Source organism: Theileria equi, chromosome 3 (genome assembly GCF_000342415.1).
Source record: "Theileria equi strain WA chromosome 3, complete sequence".
NCBI classification, from domain to species: Eukaryota; Apicomplexa; class Aconoidasida; order Piroplasmida; family Theileriidae; genus Theileria; species Theileria equi.
Window position 1 is genome coordinate 1,163,854 of NC_021367.1, and position 21,411 is coordinate 1,185,264.

At 39.8% G+C, this 21,411-nt stretch overlaps 16 protein-coding genes across 16 annotated transcripts, besides 1 other annotated feature; 8 read left to right on the top strand and 8 right to left on the bottom strand.

Moving 5' to 3' along the window:
* Positions 1–392: 392 nt before the first annotated feature.
* BEWA_005600 (coatomer gamma subunit, putative) lies at positions 393–3,059 on the top strand (the record flags this gene model as incomplete). The annotated part of the gene is made up of 1 exon (XM_004830761.1): positions 393–3,059. One exon carries the CDS (start codon positions 393–395, stop codon positions 3,057–3,059), a length of 2,667 nt encoding a protein of 888 aa, XP_004830818.1.
* Positions 3,060–3,172: 113 nt separating this feature from the next.
* On the top strand, positions 3,173–3,520 carry BEWA_005610 (hypothetical protein; the record flags this gene model as incomplete). The annotated part of the gene is made up of 3 exons (XM_004830762.1): positions 3,173–3,293; positions 3,329–3,391; positions 3,429–3,520. The coding sequence occupies 3 exons, from the start codon at positions 3,173–3,175 to the stop codon at positions 3,518–3,520; spliced, it is 276 nt and encodes a 91-aa protein (XP_004830819.1).
* Positions 3,521–3,531: 11 nt separating this feature from the next.
* Positions 3,532–4,095, bottom strand: BEWA_005620 (hypothetical protein; the record flags this gene model as incomplete). Its single annotated transcript, XM_004830763.1, has 1 exon — positions 3,532–4,095. The coding sequence occupies one exon, from the start codon at positions 4,093–4,095 to the stop codon at positions 3,532–3,534; it is 564 nt and encodes a 187-aa protein (XP_004830820.1).
* A 159-nt stretch (positions 4,096–4,254) lies between these two features.
* Positions 4,255–5,230, bottom strand: BEWA_005630 (DUF1014 domain-containing protein). The gene is made up of 7 exons (XM_004830764.1): positions 5,013–5,230; positions 4,865–4,972; positions 4,732–4,824; positions 4,593–4,695; positions 4,482–4,558; positions 4,353–4,448; positions 4,255–4,313 (listed from the first exon to the last, which is right to left on the bottom strand). The coding sequence occupies exons 1-7, from the start codon at positions 5,166–5,168 to the stop codon at positions 4,275–4,277; spliced, it is 672 nt and encodes a 223-aa protein (XP_004830821.1). The 5' UTR covers positions 5,169–5,230; the 3' UTR covers positions 4,255–4,274.
* An 812-nt stretch (positions 5,231–6,042) lies between these two features.
* Positions 6,043–7,560, top strand: BEWA_005640 (zinc finger protein DHHC domain-containing protein; the record flags this gene model as incomplete). The annotated part of the gene is made up of 1 exon (XM_004830765.1): positions 6,043–7,560. The coding sequence occupies one exon, from the start codon at positions 6,043–6,045 to the stop codon at positions 7,558–7,560; it is 1,518 nt and encodes a 505-aa protein (XP_004830822.1).
* A 49-nt stretch (positions 7,561–7,609) lies between these two features.
* Positions 7,610–8,454, bottom strand: BEWA_005650 (hypothetical protein). The gene is made up of 4 exons (XM_004830766.1): positions 8,183–8,454; positions 7,957–8,058; positions 7,759–7,921; positions 7,610–7,722 (listed from the first exon to the last, which is right to left on the bottom strand). Exons 1-4 carry the CDS (start codon positions 8,249–8,251, stop codon positions 7,625–7,627), a joined length of 432 nt encoding a protein of 143 aa, XP_004830823.1. The 5' UTR covers positions 8,252–8,454; the 3' UTR covers positions 7,610–7,624.
* Positions 8,455–8,528: 74 nt separating this feature from the next.
* Positions 8,529–9,973, bottom strand: BEWA_005660 (RNA pol II accessory factor, Cdc73 family domain-containing protein; the record flags this gene model as incomplete). The annotated part of the gene is made up of 2 exons (XM_004830767.1): positions 8,529–8,944; positions 8,980–9,973. 2 exons carry the CDS (start codon positions 9,971–9,973, stop codon positions 8,529–8,531), a joined length of 1,410 nt encoding a protein of 469 aa, XP_004830824.1.
* Positions 9,974–10,013: 40 nt separating this feature from the next.
* Positions 10,014–10,034: a sequence feature (AT_rich).
* A 220-nt stretch (positions 10,035–10,254) lies between these two features.
* BEWA_005670 (bis5'-nucleosyl-tetraphosphatase, putative) lies at positions 10,255–10,826 on the top strand (the record flags this gene model as incomplete). The annotated part of the gene is made up of 4 exons (XM_004830768.1): positions 10,255–10,378; positions 10,438–10,544; positions 10,581–10,690; positions 10,733–10,826. 4 exons carry the CDS (start codon positions 10,255–10,257, stop codon positions 10,824–10,826), a joined length of 435 nt encoding a protein of 144 aa, XP_004830825.1.
* Positions 10,827–10,863: 37 nt separating this feature from the next.
* On the bottom strand, positions 10,864–11,733 carry BEWA_005680 (LSM domain-containing protein; the record flags this gene model as incomplete). The annotated part of the gene is made up of 5 exons (XM_004830769.1): positions 10,864–10,998; positions 11,042–11,206; positions 11,279–11,337; positions 11,382–11,494; positions 11,693–11,733. The coding sequence occupies 5 exons, from the start codon at positions 11,731–11,733 to the stop codon at positions 10,864–10,866; spliced, it is 513 nt and encodes a 170-aa protein (XP_004830826.1).
* Positions 11,734–11,858: 125 nt separating this feature from the next.
* Positions 11,859–13,712, top strand: BEWA_005690 (hypothetical protein; the record flags this gene model as incomplete). The annotated part of the gene is made up of 2 exons (XM_004830770.1): positions 11,859–11,913; positions 11,977–13,712. The coding sequence occupies 2 exons, from the start codon at positions 11,859–11,861 to the stop codon at positions 13,710–13,712; spliced, it is 1,791 nt and encodes a 596-aa protein (XP_004830827.1).
* Positions 13,713–13,887: 175 nt separating this feature from the next.
* Positions 13,888–14,586, top strand: BEWA_005700 (hypothetical protein; the record flags this gene model as incomplete). Its single annotated transcript, XM_004830771.1, has 1 exon — positions 13,888–14,586. One exon carries the CDS (start codon positions 13,888–13,890, stop codon positions 14,584–14,586), a length of 699 nt encoding a protein of 232 aa, XP_004830828.1.
* Positions 14,587–14,945: 359 nt separating this feature from the next.
* BEWA_005710 (hypothetical protein) lies at positions 14,946–16,775 on the top strand (the record flags this gene model as incomplete). Its single annotated transcript, XM_004830772.1, has 3 exons — positions 14,946–15,036; positions 15,074–16,607; positions 16,643–16,775. The coding sequence occupies 3 exons, from the start codon at positions 14,946–14,948 to the stop codon at positions 16,773–16,775; spliced, it is 1,758 nt and encodes a 585-aa protein (XP_004830829.1).
* A 5-nt stretch (positions 16,776–16,780) lies between these two features.
* Positions 16,781–17,909, top strand: BEWA_005720 (signal peptide-containing protein; the record flags this gene model as incomplete). Its single annotated transcript, XM_004830773.1, has 3 exons — positions 16,781–17,149; positions 17,185–17,424; positions 17,457–17,909. 3 exons carry the CDS (start codon positions 16,781–16,783, stop codon positions 17,907–17,909), a joined length of 1,062 nt encoding a protein of 353 aa, XP_004830830.1.
* A 108-nt stretch (positions 17,910–18,017) lies between these two features.
* On the bottom strand, positions 18,018–18,463 carry BEWA_005730 (hypothetical protein; the record flags this gene model as incomplete). Its single annotated transcript, XM_004830774.1, has 2 exons — positions 18,018–18,265; positions 18,331–18,463. The coding sequence occupies 2 exons, from the start codon at positions 18,461–18,463 to the stop codon at positions 18,018–18,020; spliced, it is 381 nt and encodes a 126-aa protein (XP_004830831.1).
* A 365-nt stretch (positions 18,464–18,828) lies between these two features.
* On the bottom strand, positions 18,829–19,643 carry BEWA_005740 (40S ribosomal protein S9, putative). Its single transcript, XM_004830775.1, has 3 exons — positions 19,538–19,643; positions 19,304–19,457; positions 18,829–19,180 (listed from the first exon to the last, which is right to left on the bottom strand). The coding sequence occupies exons 1-3, from the start codon at positions 19,598–19,600 to the stop codon at positions 18,843–18,845; spliced, it is 555 nt and encodes a 184-aa protein (XP_004830832.1). The 5' UTR covers positions 19,601–19,643; the 3' UTR covers positions 18,829–18,842.
* Positions 19,644–19,804: 161 nt separating this feature from the next.
* On the bottom strand, positions 19,805–21,307 carry BEWA_005750 (hypothetical protein; the record flags this gene model as incomplete). The annotated part of the gene is made up of 1 exon (XM_004830776.1): positions 19,805–21,307. One exon carries the CDS (start codon positions 21,305–21,307, stop codon positions 19,805–19,807), a length of 1,503 nt encoding a protein of 500 aa, XP_004830833.1.
* Between the last annotated feature and the right edge of the window lie 104 nt (positions 21,308–21,411).

Below are 21,411 nucleotides of genomic sequence, written 5' to 3' on the forward strand. Positions count from 1 at the left end.
CGTATAAACAGGGGAGGTGTCACATTTGCGGTAAAAAGGTAGTAGATGTGTCCAGACACGTTATGTCTCTGGTATAACGTTTTAGAATCTGATCAATGATTTTGTAATATAAGAAAAACGCTGGCGAAGTGCCATGGACCGAACCGCCTCTTTGGCACAGTTAAAGACCAATGTGTATCGAAAATTTGGTATTATAACATTCATATAAGTTGTAAAATTATAAATATATGCGTCATCTGTGTGGAAATTGGTATTTAGTAGTGTTTAACACACGTCTAGCCTCGGCACTTGTTGGGAGTACCATCCGATTAAATTAAACTGTTTTTGTGTTACCGGATATAATTCGTACACTTTTACATTTTTAATTATTTCGTAAATGTTACGGGTAAAAGATGGGAAGAGAACTCAAAACGCGCCTAGATGCCTGTAAGAGCACATATAACAATGATAAAAATGCGATATTACAAGACACAAAGATATTTTCAAAGCTTCCAATAAACTCAAAAAAGTGCGCTGCGCTACTTACACGTATCTTAAGCCTTTTGAACTGTGGCCACGAAAGTTTGACTGAAAGCGAGTCCACCGAGATCTTTTTCGGAGTGACGCGTTTATTCGAATCGGATGATGAAAGATTGAGACGCTTAATCTATCTGCTCATAAAATCGCTGCCAGTCAATGAGACCGAGATTTTCATTGTAACCAGTTCTCTGACCAAGGATATTAATTCTCCAAATCATGTGTATCGTGCAAACGCCATTAGAGCAATCTGTTCTATTATGAAGACAACAATATCTGCTCAAATTGAGCGATATTTGAAGTCTTCGCTGGTGGATGGAGAAACCTATGTCTCATCTTCAACTTTGCTCTGTTGTATTGGAATGTTCAGCAAACTGTCCGATATATTACGTAGATGGGTAGGAGAAATTACAACTTGCTTGTCAAATAGCAACCAAATGGTAAAATTTCACGCAACAATTCTCCTGTTTCTCCTGAGGGCCAATGATAAGCAATCAATTCGCAAGCTTATATCCACACTCGATAGGAACTCTGGAAATAACGTACAGTGCTTTATAATTAGGTTTTTATGTTTGAACAACACAGTAATGGAAACTGAATGTATAAATATCTTGAACTCAAGCTTGAAAGGTACATCTGATGTAGTAAAACTTGAAGCTGTCAAAAGTATAATATCGCTGCTTATTACCCACGTTCGCTCGAAGAATAGCTTAGAAACTTTCCCCTATGATTTAAAAACCAGCATTGAGGTCTTGAAACATTTTCTCAGTTCAGGGGAACAAGTTTACATATTTTCCGCAATGAGACAATTTTCAATCCTGGCCCAAATTTTGCCATCAGCAATAAACTCTATGAATAAGCAAGTTGAATCTTTGATAAGTCACAATAGTAGAGGAGTATCATCTTTGGCTCTATTAACCTTGTTGCAAACTGGAAGTGCGGATACAATTGAAAATTTGTTGGCTCAAGCTTCATCTCTCTCCGGAGAATTCAAACTGGATGTTTCAAGAGCTATAAAAAGGTTGTGCATAACACATCCAGACAAGTATAAGCCAGTTTTAAAATTTTTTGCAAATAACTTCAGGGAAGAGTCTTCTTTTGTCTCCAAAAATGAAATGGCAGAAGCTACAATGTTTATTGTCTCAGAAATCCCACAGGCACAGGAAATTGGGATAAACAACCTCTGTGAGTTTATAGAGGACTGTGAATACGCTACCCTAAACGCCAAAATATTAAAGTTTCTTGGAAACAACATACCAAAAACAAAGAATCCAGAAGAGTATGTTAGATATATTTATAATAGGCTGCTTCTTGAGAATCCGTTGGTTAGAAACTCCAGCATAGATGCTCTTGACAATATAGCCAAGCTAGTGCCAAGACTGAAAAGGCCCATCTCAAAGATGCTATTCTCGTGTCTAGGGGATAATGATTATAATTATGAGCTGAATGAGTATGGTAATCTCGTATTCAATGTTTTGAATTCTAGTTTGGACTCTGTTTCGGAGGATGATTCTGAGTTATTCCAACTATATTCCGGTATCAATGAAAATGTTAGTCTAATTAACATATGTAAGGACCTACAAGATTACATAGAGAAAGGTCATGAAATTGATATAACCATAGACATTAATGATGAAAAATCGTGTAATACTGTAAGAACGACCTCAATAAGCAAATGCGACGAAGGTTTAGTTAAAATGGCAAGTCTTGACATTTTTGTTGATGTTTCAACTACTGAATCTCAGTTCCCCAATGAGGTGATTGAGAAGATCCAAGGTGCTCAAGACCTCGTAAGTACTCTAAAACTACATTTGACTGAGGAAGAAGAAGATTACAATGTAAATTTAGAACTCTATGTTTCCAAGGCGTTCATTGTGGCGGAATTTAATATTGAAAATACTCTCAATGACCAGACTCTTGAAAATATATCAATCTCATTCAATCACTCCACATGTGTAAACTTCAACAACTGGAACATTGTATACAACTCAACAATCGACTGCTTAAATCCAAACGAAAAGAAACAGTCACATTTAGTACTGTCTAGCAGTGCCGGTACTATAACAAGCGATGATTTGGAAAAACTCCTATTAGGTGTCGTAAAGGTCAATCTTATATTCTCCGTTAAATGTGGTCAAGAAAGTTTTGACGAAAACTATAACATGAACAACCTCAACTTGGGGGTTGCTGCTTACATGGGTCCTTGGATAATTGAAGGGGATGAGTTCAACAAAACATGGGATTCCTTACAGGAATCTGAAGATGTTGGCACATTTAACCTACAGTTCAAGTCCATAGACGATGCCTGTAACAAAGTCACAAAGTTCCTCGGAATGAACAACTGTATGGACAGTGCGGCCAAAAGCCCCGGAAACACCAAGTTAAGGTCACTGAATCTCGCTGGAAAACTGCTGGGAGAATATCAAGTCCTTGCCAAAGCTACAGTAGCGCAGGCCAATCCTAACTCGGGCTGTGCCCTCAAACTTCAACTCAGAACCGAACATCGCAATATAACTAAGCTCGTATTCTCACAGCTCGAATAAATTCTTGCACAATAACATACACAATAGATTTGCTGCCAGTACATGGGCCTAACGTTCCCATAAACTAAAGCCCGCCAAATCCGACCTGTACGAGCCAGTCGTTATTCCCGAGGATGGACACTACCGTTGGCGAAAATCACGAACTAAATCAAAAATCTGAACTCTCTGAGCTCAAGACTGATTTTCAAATATTTGATGAGCCTGATGATGAGTTGGAAGAATTTGATGAAATAGGTTTGACCACACTGTGTATCCACACTTTTGTTTAGAGAATATTGTTACGGTAGACGATCCTGAAATCGCAGATTGGAATGAAGACTGGGAAACAGCTGGTAGGTTGCGTTTCTATGTTTCTTTCATCACGTTCAGGGTGGGACGATGAAGATATCGAAACGGATTTTATCAAAAAAATACTACAAGAATTAGAAAGTTATAGAAAGGCACAGAAAAGTGCACAGTAGATTGCCAGAGGCTAATTTCTTGTGTTATTGCTTCCTATATGATTACACTTTGTAAATGCCTGATTCTTTATGTGATCCCGGTGTTGTTGCAGAATCATCTCCTTTATATTGCAACGTATTCCTTTTCTAAGTGCTCCTTCCTCGTTCGGGCCGCGCGACGCTGGAGATAAGGTCGCGATGTGTGACTCCCTCACGGAAACAAGCGATGCGTTGATTCTCTTTCCATTATATTCTACAAAAGTCTCCTTTAAAATTAGCGATGATCCAGGAAGGGGATAAATTCTTTCGCTTGTGTCCGGAGGTTTGAAGGCCTTGTAAACGTTTCCAAGGGTGACGTTCCCGGACAAAATAGTTTCAAAGTCCTTACACGACGGCTCTACTGCGGCTAGTTCCACAAGAGAAGAAAGTATATTTGCAGTCTTTATCTCTTTTCCGTATGATCCTATGGTACCTGTCACATGAGTGCCATTCAACAGTCGAAGCGTCACATCACTCCCCTTCAAAACAGACACTAATCTCGGGAAAAGTTGACTCTCTCCATTACTACGTTTGCGATGTTCATGTCTAACAATCATTATACTAAACATAAAACAAGCTCTATCCTCAGCATATGGGAAATAGACAATCAACCATACACACTCCTTAGAATCACATTGTTATGGTTACATATTACAATTATAAAACCAAACCCAAAAATTTATGGAATCTGTGAAAGCGGTGTGCCACAAATAGATCAATATTACAAATTAAATCTCTAGGAGGCGTTAAAGGGGTTCTCCGGTGACTTTTTCCACTGAAAATAACTTGTTAAAAGAGTGCAGAATAAACTAACGAGCTTGAAAATCATGTCCTTATACTGCGATAATTTCAAATTTGGGTATTCAGTCTTGAGTTCCGCCATCTTCCTCTCTTGGAATGCCAAATATGTCTACAAATTGCGATAATTAGACATCAAACATACCGATTTGATTGATTTGTCGAATCTGGAATCCTTTGAATCCAACGACAGCGCGCTCAAAACATCATCGATACCAGAAGCTGAATAGAAGGTAAGGCTGATCAAAAAACTAACCAGTAATAAGCTCTATATTTTGTTCTTCCAGCTCCAGTTTCTCTGCCATTATCTGGTGATTCGTATTTGCTCTCAGTAGGTCGTCATGTACCGAGACATAGTCCTGTAGTATTGTCAAATCCAGCACACCAAAATTTACCTCTCGTTTTGCAGCTGCTTCTTTAGCCTTTTGTGCCTGCAAAAGCTGGTTGCGAAGACACTCCGCTCTTGTAACTTTTGGTATTGGATTACCCTGTATGCGTGATGATAGATGCGACAGCAACATGATATACCTTGGCACATTGCTTATTAGATACGAGTTGAGCTTCTTCCTGCTCCAATAAGTTGCGTAGCTCTGTCTTCTTTTGTAATTTTTCTTGTTGCTTGCGTTGAGTCTCCAGCTATCAAACAATGTGAATGGATCTGGATGTCAAAGCATACCTTTCGCTCCTGCTTAGCCTTTGTCAATTTGTCATCATCTTGCCATAACTTATCTAGTTTCTCTTCCTCCTTTTTGCGTGCTATAAGCTCCTTTTGCTCCTTACGTCTCTGCAGGGCCTCTGCAGCCTTTGAATTAACACCAGAATGTTTAGGCATTCTCAGACAAAAGTAAAAGTGAAGATCAAGGGAAAATATGACTCATTAGCGATGTCCAGTGCATAAGTTTCCAAAAGGGGACAAAATACACCACAAATGTAGCTTAATCCACAAACTCTCTGAAACTCGATCCTTATATCGCAAAATTTTTCCAAACAGCAAATTAAATTGGCACACATTTGCCAATATAACCACGAGAATCTATAGGAGGGTAGACACCTCAGATCACAAGTGTTACCGTGGCGACATTTAGACTTCCTTTAATTCTAAGACAAATTAATGCTCTCCGTGTGGTTATGATCTGCGTCCATTGATGAATGAAGATCTGGCGTGGAAATCATCTCGACATCTACACATCAAAGGTAGACATCTAAAATCCCCTTCAAAATACCAATCTCTCACAAGTATTTTACTATCCTATTCATAACCCCTGTGTCAATCACCTCCACAAGTATCCACAATGTGTTTCCTCCCTAACGACGCTGTGGTACATTAAATCAGTACAGCTAAGACATCTTTGTTCCAAGCCATACAGTAGATTAAATACAAAGCTGAGACTTGTATTCGGTGATGATCATTCTGACTGGGAAATTTTTCACGTCTCAACTCAGAAAAGGAGCAATGGCTGCATTCATTTTTCTCAGATAGGGCTGTTTATCACAATTTGTGCCCATATATACTTTTAAGACTTCATATCTGAACAGTGTGTCCAGTTTTAATTATAGTAGGGTCCTTTGTAATGCTATGGTAAATGCTCTGCGAATGTCAAATCTTATTTCAAATGCAATAACCCATTTAAGACTTGACAAGTGGTTACCTATAACCGTACAATGCGTAGCGATGACTAGTTTTATCAAACCCTTGGTGGATAGCAATGAGTGATAGTGTGGAATCCATCACTGAGAAAGACACACTAGGGAACAAATGTCTATGTTTCAAAACCCAGATTGGACTTAAAAGGAACTTATGGTCACACATTTCAAGTATAGCATTACTACTATTTCCATATCTACTTTTCGGAACTACTACACTGCCATGGCTAGGAAATTTTTATGGTTGGACTATTCCGGTAGTTGTCGTGTTTTTGTTCTGCATGTCACTCATTTTGTTCTTTCTAGCATCATATACTAATCCTGGAATCCTACTACGTCACCATGACCCGTACAATTTATATGATCATATAAAGGGTGGTAAGCGTAGTAGCAGAATTTTGCCGCAAATTGAGGTTGTCATCCATGGGAAGTTTCTTCGAATAAAGTATTGCTACACATGTAACATGTATAGATCACCAAGAAGTATTCATTGTAGTGTATGCGATGTTTGTGTCAATAAATTTGATCACCACTGCAAATGGTTGGGAAACTGCATTGGATCAAACAACTATTTGACTTTCATCTCGTTTATTGTTATTACTTTTGTTATTACAGCAATGATGGTGTGCTTCTCCATAATCAGAATTGTGGCTCTTAGCTCAGAGGGTGGATTAAGTGGTATACTAGAATGCGGTTTTCTCCTACTCTACATCCTCACCACTGGGTGGTTTATTGTGGGCTTAATGCTCTATCACCTATATCTTATTTGTACAAATCAAACAACCAATGAGCAATTGAAATCTACGTATGCCAACTATAATCCTTGGAATAGAGGAACAAGGCAAAACATTTGTGATACCTTCTTTTCCAAAGTGAACATAAAAACTATATACAGATACGCACCAAAAGGGAATCAAATTTATAATCCAGGTGCTAATATGTATTATTTTGAAACAGATTCTTCTCTCGAGAAAAAACTGAAGGGTATTATAGAAATATATAGTATGTACAATATAGATCCTCCAACATATGAGGAAAACGCAAATAGCTTCGCATCGCAGAGTAACGATTCAAATAATATTTCAAATGCAAGTGAAGATAGTCATTACGATAGGTTAAGTATAACACATACTAGTATTGGAACTAATTTTCCAGGAAACAATACAAAAGATATCTATGGCTTTCAAAAATACGAGGAACCAAATATGATAGAATCTATACCTAACATAAAGGAGCCCCTTGAATTCTCTGGAGATAGTAAATCAAATAAAAACTTACCTTTCAAGGATGAAGCATTAAATACCTCGAACAATCATGAACGAAGAAATGTTGTTTTACCGGGTGATAGACATGACTACGTTAGTGGCGCCATTAATCGGCAAGGAAAAGTTAGAAAAACGATTCCAGACATACAAAAGGAAAGTGTTAATAACAAAACTGCAACAGTTTATACCACTGTAAATGCATTTCAGACCTCCGAAAGAGGGATACATGTAGACAGCGCCCTGAATGATCCACCTGAATACAAACCAGACGAGCACCAAAGGAAACAAGGATTCTGCTGTAATCTAAGAATGTAACTGTTATCCATATTGGAATATATTTCACTGAAAATACGCTATAGGATACTAGATATGGTAAGTTTTAAGTGGTTGCAAATTTGGCGTCAGAAGAGATACTATTCTTAGTGAACCCGAACTTACGATTAAGGGCATAACCTAGTGCAAAGGTAGAAAGTGTTGCTACATAAGGATTAAACTATGAAAATTTATACTAACCAAGTGCTACAACCTTTGATGAAGATACAAATGATTTTGGAACCGCATAGCTTCCATTGTTATTACCAAGTGGTTGTTGTATTTTTATCACATTCCTTTTGGTCTTCTCTGATTTCATTAATGCCACAAATGGGCCGACATCATCACCCATTTCAGCAAGAAGCTACAGATTTATATTTATTTATCATGTCATCTTACCTTGTGTGTATCATCACAGTAAGGGAACCTTCTAGACTGCCAGCATCTGCATATCCTAACGATAGTATCAGGTTGATCCTTTCCAGGGAATGTTTCTATAACCTAAAAATCCCGTATAGATGGGCAAATATGCTTCTTAGTGGAGATAGACCATACTGGGCAAAACAGCGAGAATTTTTAGAGGATAAAGAGAAAAATGAGCATAAAGAAAGCGTATTTGACTTACATGAGAATACTTAGGGTAATGCCTAGTGTTAAAGTTGACGTGATCAAAGTAATCCACAGGATCAGACATTGCGCATGATTCTATCGCACTAATACTTCTTAAATTCAATGATTTTGCATTGTTTTATATTAGAATCGTAAAAACGATGAAATAATCAGGATTTTATCCTATTATTTCCATTTAGAATATAGGAGTCCGCAGTTTGTCCCAAAAGCGGATAATTGCAGAGGTATGAATACTAAAGACACATACCGTAATACCAATTAATTTGCAAAAAAACTAATTGGTGGCTTCTAACCAAGAACCGCACATACCAAACAACACAGACATGAAGAGATCCACAAGTTCACGTTAGTTTTTTAGAGTGATTTATCTTTCTTTGTCTTGGTTGAAGTAGAAAGTTTTCCATATACTGCCAAAATTCCTTGGCTATTGAGGCATCATTGTGTCTATGAGACCTGCTGATTCTCAATACCTTGATATCCCAGCTTCCCATTTCGCTAGGAACCATATCTGCATCGTGCACAAACAAAACCCCCTTCATTGTCATAAACAAATCTATAAATGACTCGAATGGATATCCATGAAACTGCCAGCGTTCACCCTTTACGTTGAGTACTACGCATACGACACTGACCCAGTCTGCGTTGGTAAACCTTGAAACGTATGAATTCTCTACAACTCTAAATTTTACTGGTCTTTTAGCGATTGTGTGAACGATCTCGATGGCGTTCATCGGCAAATTTGATACGGTAGGACCACCTAAATATTGTTAACTCCCAAGAACAAATATTTACCTGCTCTCAAAGATTCTTGGGAATCGATAAATTGGTTATCTTGCAACAATTGTTTGATATTTTGCCTTGCGATAATTGAGGCTGTGCCACTTGGCACTATAATAATTGGCTTTTTGCGATACTTGAAACAAATTTCATCTATAACACGCAGTTTCTTTTGTGATTTTGGAGCGCCGCTAGCTGATGGGTTTTCATGTTTTGTGTGTTTTTGGGATACTGTTGCATATTCAGCCTTTTGTAGGATTCTCTCGAAACCCTCTCCATGCACTGTTATTAGTGAATTTCTGGTTCTCACAGGTCTTTCTTTTATGGTTGTGGTGAACACAAGAGAGTTGAGATAGTCATGTTTAGCTTTTTTTGCCAATCTGGTGTTATCATCATCTGATTTACCTTCCGATGTGGATAATTCATCTGTGCTTTGGGTTTGCTTGTACTTGTCATATAATGACTTTAAATCGTAGTATATGTTTTCAAAAATTTTCTCCACCGATAGCTTAGAACTTGTGATATTTGATGGTTCTTCTGAAGATTTGCCAGGTATTAGAACAGCAGTTCCAGAATCTATTGGCCCATACTGCAGTTTGGAATCAAGTAGCTCTGGTGCCACCTTTGGTTCCTCCAAAAGTGACTTTAGACGGTCACGTTCTAATATGTTTATGTACTTGAAGCCACGTTTCGTTACGGAGCTATAAGTATAATCCTCTCTTCTGATTGTTATGAAGAGCAGGATATCGCCCACAACGTACGGTTCACCTCTGCGACTAGATAGACCACTGTGGGCCAAGAGGTTAATCTCCATGTTAAACTCTGGTAACCGAGCAACCAAAAGACCATTCTGATTCTTGGCAAACTTCACCTTGTAGTTGTTGGCCACAATGTATTTGAGCAATAATATGGATTCGGTTGCCTGTGAAGATGCCCAAAAATTCTCATTCTCCGACACATTAGCCTTTAAGTCCCAACTTTCATCAAATATTGCTCCATTGCCATCCATGTTCGATACTATTCCTATATAGACGCGCCTAGTTCTCAAGAATTTATTTTATTTTATATTTGTGAGTGAAACTAGTCAACATAGCGAATATTGTACGTACATACACAGTCAAAGAGAACAATTCGACAAAAGTTACAGATACATTTGTGTATATCTTTAAATGACTGACTGTGAACTGAAAGTAGTTTGCTTCTTCCACCACTTGAGCCATTGGGTGGTTAGAGGTTCACGGCTTTTCATTTCCCATGAAACTTGCACATTTCATACTTTTCTTTTGAAAGATGGCAAGTGAATCGCTAGTTAAGGCATCAGGGTTTATCATTTACAGGAAACTGGCGGATCTCCCCGTCCAGTTCTTGTTGCTAAAAGCATCGAACAAACCATTCCACTGGACTCCACCAAAAGGTACATATGCATGAACCAACGCAGCTATTGGCCATATATGGATAATATTGGCTTTACAGGCCGGTTGGACCCAGGCGAGGATTTTCTTGATGCTGCCCACAGAGAAACTAGGGAAGAATCCGGCCTCTTGGAGAGCTCATATGACGTTGATGGAACTTTTAAGGAGGTTTGTTGTGGAATCTGGGTTCATGATTCTCACTAGGTCTTGCACTATGAAGCTCACGGAGCCAAGAAAGAGGTCCTTTACTACTTGGCGAAACTAAAAGGTGAAGATGCTCCCATTCAGCTTTCAGAAGAACACACGGAATTCGCGTTAGTTTACCTCTACCAAAGCCTTAATGCAATGATTTACAGATGGGTAAAATTGGAAGACATTGACAAGTACTGTGATAAAGAATCGCTTATTTCCATGTTTAAACATGCCTCTGAGCATATAGATAAACTCTGAATATAAACGAGTATGACTTGTGCTTTTAAATTATAGACTAGGACTTATCAATGTTCTGTTTCATGACTTCCCTTCTGCATAGCTCTTGTAATTCCTCCGTGTTAATGTCCTCAGGGTTGAAGAAGACATAGCGAACTACCGAACCTCTGACAAAACAGTTCATCACAGACAGCTGAAGAGTTGAATGAGGGCCATGGAGAGAGTAGCAGACATACCAAATGAGGGTAACGCTCAGTGTCACTGGCAGTCACATTGCTGAGCTTTATATTCAGGTACTGATCAACGGCATGAAGTTTTCCTGATATTTGAAGGTCGTTTTTAAGCTCTATCGTTACTTTGGCATTTTTCTCCACCAATGTTTGGAAGAAATTAAAAAACAACTGAAAATGTGATTATTAATTGGTATTTCGCGGTGGAATATGTAAAACCTACCATTTCGTAATGTACAGTACATCAGCAGCCGATTTTACTGATAAATAAGCTGTGATTTGGCAGACAGATAGACCATGCCCTATAGATTGACTTTTCCGAAATTTTCAGCTACACCCTCTCAACGTTTCTGGTTTAAATCATATGAATGTCGTATTGGATGCGATATGTGGGCTGTGGAGATTTGTACATTTGGACTCAGGGGCAAAGTCGTATTGTTGACAGCGCCATATTTCGGCCTACATTAAATATCTATATATATAGTTCAATTTAAAAACGTATGACTATGTATGTCGACTGGGTTATGGCTCAGGGACGCATTCTCTACTCGTAGTCGTCATATCTTGACGACAAAGTGCCCTTCCGGTAACATTTCAACGTAATTCGCCTCAAGTATGTCAGAATATATCAGCACTTGTTTGCCTTCTTTTATGCACCTCCGATAACCGTTTCTCAATGTCGTTGCTGTTGTTGCCATCTCACATCACCTCTTATTTTTATGTTTAACGAAGTTGTTTTAATTAATGTTTTGCTTTTTAAAGTATTGTTTTAATTAGGCACATAAATTTCCCTAGTTATAGTGCGCTCGTTAAGACGGTACCCATGGCAGGAAAAACAACCCTGTTCGCACTATTGGCGATCATTGCCATAAGTAAAGGTTTGTATGATACTAGATACATATTTTTACCCTTGTAAAACAATACACATAGTCTTTATATAGTGCACAACTCCGAACTCAATTTGCCTATCCTTGGTTTAAGCTCTCCTTCCTCCTCAGGGTTGCATTCAAGATACGGCCTGGGTAGCGGTTATTCACGCTCTAGTACTGGTACTGGATCAAGTTCAACTAGTAGTGCCTTACCAAGCGCACATAATGCTAGCAGAGTTGATAAAGTTATCAATGACCTAAAGACCACAAAAATTCTGGAAAAATGTAAAGCCACTCCTCATGATTTTGTTCTTGTTGTGGATGAATCCGGTAGTATCACACATGATCACTGGGTCAGGGAGATTATGGACTTTGTCTCGATAGTAGCAAAGGCACTGGAAGCTGGTAACCAAAGGAACAGATTGTCCATTGTTCAGTTTTCTCATACTCCAAAAATGGTCATGGATCTCACAAATTTTGAGTCATCTAAGGTATCTGATATTAAGAATGCTATTCAAGAAATGTTTTCCTCGGGGAATAGAACCTTTGGCACTACATATACCGGGTCTGCTCTTAAATTCGTGAGAGAGAATATTTTGGACAAGGAGAAAAGATTTACTCTAGATATGGTGGGAAGATCCCCTGTTCGTGAGAAGAAGAACCAAGTTGTGATTCTATTGACCGACGGTGCAGCAAACGATTATGATGTAGCTGAACGTGAATCACTAATTGCTAGATTTAATGGTGTCCACTTCCTCGTCTTTGGTATTGGACTTTTCAACAATTTGGAATGCAGAAAATTGGTTGGTTGCTCCCAGTATGGCGTATGCAATGAATTTATCAAGGCGAACTGGGAAAATATGTTCGCTCAGATAACCCATCTCTTCAAGAGAGTTTGCGACACTTCTGTTCGTAATGCTGTTTGTTTGGAAAGATGGGAAGCTTTTGGTGAATGCTCCAAGAAATGTGGAGGTGGTATTCAATATGCTAAATTTTTGGGCGCTACAACGCTTTCTGAGGCCACTAGAGGCACGGATGGTATTATGGGTTTAACTTGTGAACAACAGTACGACAGTGTGTCTAATAAATTCAGAAGCTGCAACACTCAGCCATGTGTAGATACTGTTCCAACTACGATTCAAGAACATGTGCAAAAACCCGTAGAGGATAAATCGGTACAGCGTGAATCTAGCACTGGTGAAAGTGGTGCATTGGAGGCTCTTTTGGGTGATATAAATGATAATACTGACAGTGACACAAGCACAAATGGCTCACTAGAGACTGATGAACACGATTCCCCAGACAGTGGCTCACACTCGGAATCGAACTCATCCGATGATTTTTTTAGTTTTAAACATGGATCTAACAACGAAGATCACATAGAACCAGACCACGAGGTAGAAGTGGATAGTCATTATGACCAAGATGTTGAGCATGATGAAGCTGAGGAGGAAGGAGCTGATCTTGCTCAGCCAGAGTCTGCCTCCTCCGACAGTATTATTGAACAAGGTACTGAAATGGGACAGGGCCAAGAATATGAAGACCAGACATCGGAAGAAACCAAATACAACTATACCAGATATATCGGAGGCAACAGACTTCGTGTAGTTGCCGTTGCTGCAACGGTGGTGATTTTGACAGCAATCTCCATCACGGCCTTTTCATACCTCTTCCTAAAGGGTAAAGGCAAGACTCCACTGATGCCAGACCCATCTGATATGGAGTTCATGAATGCAGGAGACGGTGATGACGTGGAACCGTCTGAGAATTTCCAAGTATCGAATGCTGACGATGGAATTTGGGCATAACTTTAAACAACAACCGCAGAGTTTTAAATGCAGTTAATCAAGAGATTTGTGACCAATGTGGTCTCTATAGTTGCGACAGTCTCAGTTTGCCATTTTATGGTTGAACTATGGCTGATGGGGGTTCGTATCCCCTAGTTTTAAGCCGTGATTTTTTACTTTTACATATTTTATCAATATGGGTGTGAGTTTAGATTTTATAGGCAGGGGTGTTTCGAGACTGCACAGTTCTACCTTCCGCCGCATCCTCGGGGTGAGCCAGAGGTGCTACGGTTCAACCAGTCGGACCTTGTTCGCTAGTGGACCCTTTAATCATAACAATTTCTGCATAAAACCTTCTAGGCCGTTTATGCGAAGCGCTTTCATGGGCAAATGTGAAGCAAATTGTAGTAGGAAGATATATATTGAGAATAATGTTGTCAAAGAAGGAGTTCCCCTGTACACCTTCTTCACTTTGCGAGTGTGTTTAACATTCAGGATCAGAAAGGACGAAATAACTGGAGAACCGGTTCTGGTGCTCTCGGGGATGACGAGAGATACCGATGGCACCGGGGTATTCGACAAGTTCTCTCGCACAGTCTCGATACTCACGATTGATAACTTAAAGGCGATCCATGATACTCTGAATAGCCAACAGGATGCATTGGTGACAATGGAAGGTACCGATAATAGCGAAGTAGTTGTATCAAAAACTGCCGAATCGTTTTCTATACAACTTACTCGTGACCCCCTGAAAACCTTGGAGTCATCCGCCATGGTACTACAAGCCTCAAAGAATAAGCCAAACATAAACTTTTCTGGGCCATCAGATGAAGCTATTATCCTTGTACATTCTATCAAAAAGATTCTAGATCACTTATCGCAACATACAGTTTAATTTGTCACTACTCGTTCCTAATATTTATAGGTATCTATGTTTCCACAACTTTCGTCTGGAAGCTATCCATAGTTGGAAGTTGGTGCTGCATCAACTAGTATGTGATGACTTGTTTAACCACATCCGGATAACGGCAATGTTGAGTAAACGTTTGGTTAGCTACAACTTTCCTTTGCAATACATGCATAACCACAAAGTGACAGACACGCTATTGACCTCGGCTCAGCTGGAAACCATAGGCTCATGCTCAAAAGGTAATCAAACATCCACTTTCTGTTAGTAGCTTTAATATGTGTGTTGTGTGATAACAATTCCTCGTTAGATGTTAATATCTAAATTAAGAATAAGCAATACCCATAATGAATAGCTTGTGGTTTATTTCCATATTCACAGCACTCAAGTTGCTTATTACTGTGACGGACATAACTCCGGTTCACGCGCTCGTAACATGTAACTCTATCTACATGTATTGATATCAATATTACAGGTGGTGGTCGTGCACCAATGTACCCAAAACTGTTCTCGAAACCAAAAGATTATTGCAAAAGGCAACTCGATCTTGCGTTGTTGGTAGACGAATCGTCTAGCATAAAACCATGTGAATGGAATCAACTTATCCCATTCCTAAAGTCTTTGGTTCGCTCCTTGAATATAAGTACAAACAATGTGCACTTAGCACTTGTTACATATTCTACTGGAATAAGGTCGTTTGTTACTCTTCTTGATCCAGCCTCAAGAAACGAGTCCCTGGTTCTCAAGAGTATTGATGCTTTGGAAAAAAGCAAACCTGAACTTGGATGGACATATACAGGCCAAGCATTGAACTTTGTCCGTGAGGTAATTTTCCGTATCGGGGGAAGAAAGAATGTTCCAAAGGCTCTTATTCTAGTTACAGATGGAGCATCCACACAGGCAAACATAACATCCCAGGTGTCTGCAATGTTACGTGATGAAGGGGTTACTATCCTTGTCGTGGGCGTAGGAAAGGCAAGAGTTTCCGAGTGTAAGAGTATTGTGGGATGTAAATTAACGGACGAATGTCCATCGTTTGTAAAGACCAATTGGGATACAATGATTGGTATTGTTGGAGGGCTAATTAATGAGGTTTGTGAAGTAATCCCAGTTGACGCTGTATGTAAACCAATTTGGTCTGAATGGTCTGAATGCAGTGTAAAGTGTGGTTTGGGAACTAGAAGACGCAAAGTCGTCAGTTTGGATACTCTTGTAGAGGCAACTATTGGTACTAGTGGAAAATCTGGAAAGCCATGTAAAGATCAGATTGCAAATTATGAGGAACAAGTGGAAAGTTGCAACGTCAACTGCGATCCAGTTGAAGACTTGAAACCCAAGTGGAATGTAGTGGACTCTCGTATTGATGAAGAGTCAATAGAACTTCCAGATTTGAATGGCCGCGAAATGGGAGGTGACATGCCTGCACCAATAATTGAACCACAAGAGGAGGTTATTGACATTCCTTTTGACACACCTGGTAAGACTGATACTTCTCATGGTTCACAAGGTGAAGACACTGATAGATTGTCTGGTGAAACGGATACCCTTCATGATAAAGGAACGGACGACGCGGATGCCTTTGGCGGCGTAAAAGATGGCCATAACGGCAAGGGCAACGTTGATGGTGGTGATGATGATGACGAAAACATTGCAACCGAGCCAGACTTTGGCAAGGAACCAGAGGTTAATGTAGGGACATTTGCTCCAACTTCACGGAACATGGAACACCCAGAGAAGCTCAATGAGAGAGGTTCCAAGTCTATGAAACATGAAAGCGGTAAGAATGAGCTCAAAAATGCAAAAATTACAGTGAATGGCAACGGACGTTCCAGCTACACAAAACGTGAATCGAGCGAGAAGAAGGCTAGACAGACGAAAAAGGGTTTGTTTAATCCCCAACTTTTACAAATTACAGAAACGAGCAACAAATTTGGTGCCAAGATTGCCGGTGGCATTTTGGCTGCGCTGATGCTCTTGGGAGCAGGTGGAGGCTATGCGTATTACAAGAGGTGAGCACACATTTGTTTTAAAGATTTGCCTGTAGTAAAAACAAGATCCATGACGAGGATATAGTGGACGAAGGCTTTGGGGAAGTGAGCATGAGGCCTCCAGTCAAGGAGGGCGAAACCTACACCGTAACCGAGTTGGATGACGGACTTTGGGGTCAAGTCAATTGAAATTTATGATTTTTTCTAGTTTTAATTTCTTGCTTGTGTGTTGCATTTTTAGTCTATGGGCTCACGGCTCTGTAAAGCCACGCAATTTGTGGTCCGAGGCTCCATTTCTTGGAAGACGCAACGCTGATTCTCTTGGAATCTTTTACAGGCTTTCATTAATTTCAGATGGGCCACGGAAAAGAGAAGTAAAGGAGCCCACAGTTGACGTGGAGAGCCAACTCTTGCCCAAACAGGAGGATTCCAGCGATGAAGAGGAGGATTTAACCAAATTCTTCATTAGTCAATATCGCATGATATTCAAGGAACTTGTAGTACCTTCCATAAAGAGCCAAACTCCTCAAAAATGCGCAGACACCCCAAAAGACACAAAATTTGTACGTAAAGCTTACACATGAACGTAAATTTATAGAAAAACTTTGACTCTTGGGATTACAAAGTCTGTGAAACAGATGATGAAGGCATGTGCTCCATCATGACCACTGTCCCCGCTGGGACCGTCTTGATGAAACCAAACGTTGGTGACTATGAATACGTTTCCCTACCAGCTCTCAATAGCCTGTTTAGAACACGAAAAGGCATACTAGATATGATATTCCCAAGGCTAAGTAACATAGACATGGACAAAGTTTACCAGCATGCATCCCTCCAGGTTTGTTTAAAGCATTATATACGCCCACTCAGACTCTTGTTATATCCCGCTTAAATAATAATGAACTTTTGCGCAAGATGCTTCTTTTAGCCGCGTTGTCAAGTGGCTTGACAGCATCGCGAGAGTTCATCTTGGATATTTTATTTTACATTCTGTCCTCGAGGCTCTTTTGGAGCCAATCAGCCTATTCAGCTTGGTCCAGAATCTATCATTCACCAACACCACTTGTACTTTTATCAATACGCAGAATGCTTCTCACACTCTACGAAGGGTTTGTCTATTTAGATGATGGCCTCAAGGAGGTACTAACATCAATGGAAGGTATGCTGCTAAACATCAATGTCCGCGAACAACTGCGCAAGCAGTACGTAACAGACGACTCTGGAACTATCCGAGTGCACTGTAATTTCTTCAGTCGATACTCTTATCTCAAAGATAAACATACAATAATGTTTTACTGTTGCTTCTCAGCTTCCGTAGGTTGAGCAAAATATGTTGCCAAATCATTATCCAAACGAGCCTTGGCAGCCTCCTGACCCATGTAATTGTCCAATTCCATGTCCTACATTGTCCATGTATTTTTAAAACGCACATTATACCATTTCATCCTGAGTCTTTTTCTCGTTCTTGGAATTTTGCTTCCTTCTATCAAATCTACGATTAAATCTACCGGGAGTACGGTTGTTATTCCTCTCAAATTTTGAACCTCTAAAGTTCCTACCACCCCTCTTTACCACAATAGTTGTTTTCTCGTCGGCATTTCTGCGGAAATTCCTCCTTCCAAAAGATGAAACACCCCCCTTGAAACTTTTAGTCTTATAAACTCTGCGAACTGTGAATACTGTAAATGAACGTGTTTATTGCCGCGAAATGACATCGTCAAAATAACATGTATATATTATTAACCATTGTTGTTTCCAAATGACCTCTGATTTCCAGATGAAAATCTGCCCCTGGGCCTATTTTGGTTACCAAACCTCGGGAAACGTCGGTTCCTTGAAGTACGTACGACTTCAAACACATTATTCCGTCTGACCATTCTGTTTCAAAGCATATACGTAGATTCCACAGTACTAATCAGTAATAGAGTTTCTCTACGATCTGAGAGTATCACGCCGCCACTAACGTAGGAGAGACTTATGGGGTAAGGCAACTTACACATGAGCTCAAAATGGCTTTGGAATTCACTTTAGAGCATGAAATTCCCTCGACGATGACAAAAGGACATAGGACCCAGGACTATACTGGGATTCCACAAGCTCTGCATGAGCTACACATCCAGCCGCCCACACATTCACCAAGCGCCATCATCCGCAAACCGAGATTCAGAATGTACATCCCAAGAGTTTTAATCCTTGAATCCCAGTAGAGAAAATCCATCACGAATGCATAGATAGTAAACATGCAAGAAAAAGTAATTATTCCTCTGATGAGCCGGAACGAAGAGTCTTCCTGCGAACTCTTCCGGGTCTAGCGCCACCAAATGGAGATGTGATTGCAAAGTCAATGTGTTTCTCAGAATCAACTCTGACCAAAAATGATGGAATATCAACAATCTGCTTATCCACACAGATATGGCGCTGTCTGATCATGCATCTAGCATGATGAATAGATTTAGCCAAACCAAGTTTAAATACCTTTGTTTGCAAACGCCTCTCCATCATCTTAGAAAGTGTCAAACCCAACACAAAATCCAACTTTTGCTCATTCTCGTTCATCAAACCATATCTAACCATACGCCTAAGCAAGGCATCACCTAAACAAGTCGTGTATAGAGTTATAAACGATAAAAGCATGCAAAACACCAGGACTATCGCAGTATACAAAAAGTTGGGGCACACAAACAGCACGAAAAAGGAGAATAGGCTATAGAAAGTACCTTGAAAGATACGCTTGTTATCCTTGACATCAAGAGTCAACAAGTAACGAGCGGCAGATCTGATCTTAGACAGGACGTATTGTACCCTCCAGACCTCACGCTTGTTCTTCAAGCCATATTCACCAATAAGCTTCAACTCTTGGTCTAAACGTTCCTAAACGTAAAATGTAGATGAAGGTAAACTTATGACGCGACACAATCGCGAAACACGTAAAGTAGGTAAAGACGACATACCTTTTCGAATGGCCTCTTGGGATGTCTCGAAGTTCTGCTGTAGTTCCTATAACTTCCAACCATTTTTTAAAATTTTACGATTAAATGGAAATTTAAAACAAAATGTAACACTAGGCGAGACTTTGTCACTTATACGACCTTTTTCCAATGGGGCCCCAGTACCCTGGCTCCCCCTTTGTCAACCCTGAGGGGAAGGACAGATACACATGGACCCAGGTAAACTAAAATAGCGTATTCTACACATGAATGGGAATCGTAAATTATAGTTCAAGTGGTCATACTTTGTGCAGTCTTGTAGTCGATGAGTTTGATAACGTATTTGAGAAAGGTTCTCAACATACTATCCTTTCTGTTGTCTAGCAGGAAGCTTCGTCTCTTCCAGTCCTGTATGAGAATGTCCCTCAACTTTGTTATTGCTAGCTTCCATATAGTCTCTCCGGATTCCACTCGGTCACAACTCTTGTAGGAGATTTGTATCTCCGTTGCCTTGTACACAAGAAGCAGCTGAGCTGAATTTATGTATTTTATGAGTACACTGGAGTCTCCAATGTAGAGAATATTCCTTCCCAGCTTCAAGCTGACAAAGCATTCTTGGCAAAGGATGGCGTATATCAGCCTGTCAATCAAGCAGGTCTGTGCCTTCCTCAGTTGATAGTGTACGTTTGAAGAGTCGCCCTTGTTGAAAAGCGGTATACTTGATGCATTTATGGACAAACCATAGTCATTTTCTATGAAATATGATACATTCTGAGGAAATGTCAATTTTGTTTCCAAGTCGTCACTGGATTCATAGTGCGATAATAGACATTGCTGAGGTGCATATGGCGATGCCAAGTTATGGATTTCCCACAGCTCCCATATTTCACCTTCTATCTTTGTGTTGTAGTCATAGTCTACTTCTTCAAGCTCCACTGGTTTACTAAAATCATCGCTTTGGTAGTCTATGCAAATGTTCAGGTCCTTTGAATGAGGTTGATAAGAGAGGTCAAAAAAGGCAACCATGACAGAGAACGATGTCGGATAGTCAATATCCTGAGAGGATAAATCGACAAAGTTACGCTCACTTGTAAGGACCTTGAATTCTTTCTTTATCTCCTTGATAATCTGTAGGAACTTTGTCTGAATATTTAACGAGTTCATAAGCAAGTCAGAGACTTGTAGCGCCTTATTAGAATACTTTTTAAGGCATTCATTCCTATCAAAAATGGCATACTTTAGATACTTGTTGTTACTCTTTGCAACAACATGCGATAGTTGTAACCCCTTGCTTTCTGTCAAATGATCAAATATGCCCTTTAGCTTTGATAAAACATTATGTCCATTCACTTGATCAAGTTTGGCCTCGTTCCATTCCAGAGGAATATCCTTTTGTATCCACAAGCTCGAAGCCATACATATACTAGAGGCTACCATATGCCAATTCGTACAGTTAGCTTTGTGTAGTTCACGAGCAAAGTCATCTCTGGAAGTGTTTGCGATAGTAGTTGATGTTCCATTAATTACATCCTTATGGGCGTTTTCAGTGTCTCCTTTGTCTATCTCCGTTGTATTTTCCTCATTTTTGGCTACTGTGTCATCCACAAGTTCCATAGATTCGTCATTTTTATCGGCTGAAACACTTTCACTCGTATTTTCGTCCTTGTTGACGCCTTTTCTACTTTCAAGAGTGAAAAGGTGTTGAATAGAAGGTTCTCGTATGATGGCTCCGTTCAGATAGCGAAGGACTCGACAGTCTCCGGGCCCATATGGCTCTAACTTAAATTTTACCATCTATAAAGTTCCATTTACAAGGAAATTATACTGTATGTTGTATGATTAGCCACACAGGTGTGTAACGCGGCTCAACATCCACCCCGAAGAATCATTACATTAAT

Excerpts from the sequence above, each read along its gene's own strand:
- BEWA_005630 (XM_004830764.1), bottom strand. The coding sequence starts at position 5,168 with ATGCCTAAACATTCTGGTGTTAATTCAAAGGCTGCAGAGGCCCTGCAG. Across the intron at positions 4,973-5,012 it reads AGGCTAAGCAGGAGCGAAAG|CTGGAGACTCAACGCAAGCA; the intron begins GTATGCTTTGAC and ends ATTGTTTGATAG. Across the intron at positions 4,314-4,352 it reads AGGACATGATTTTCAAGCTC|TGGAAAAAGTCACCGGAGAA; the intron begins GTTAGTTTATTC and ends AGTTATTTTCAG.
- BEWA_005650 (XM_004830766.1), bottom strand. The coding sequence starts at position 8,251 with ATGTCTGATCCTGTGGATTACTTTGATCACGTCAACTTTAACACTAGG. Across the intron at positions 7,922-7,956 it reads ACTGTGATGATACACACAAG|CTTCTTGCTGAAATGGGTGA; the intron begins GTAAGATGACAT and ends ATAAATCTGTAG. Across the intron at positions 7,723-7,758 it reads ATCAAAGGTTGTAGCACTTG|CAACACTTTCTACCTTTGCA; the intron begins GTTAGTATAAAT and ends ATCCTTATGTAG.
- BEWA_005740 (XM_004830775.1), bottom strand. The coding sequence starts at position 19,600 with ATGGTTGGAAGTTATAGGAACTACAGCAGAACTTCGAGACATCCCAAG. Across the intron at positions 19,458-19,537 it reads CCAAGAGGCCATTCGAAAAG|GAACGTTTAGACCAAGAGTT; the intron begins GTATGTCGTCTT and ends TTTTACGTTTAG. Across the intron at positions 19,181-19,303 it reads TAACAAGCGTATCTTTCAAG|GTGATGCCTTGCTTAGGCGT; the intron begins GTACTTTCTATA and ends CGACTTGTTTAG.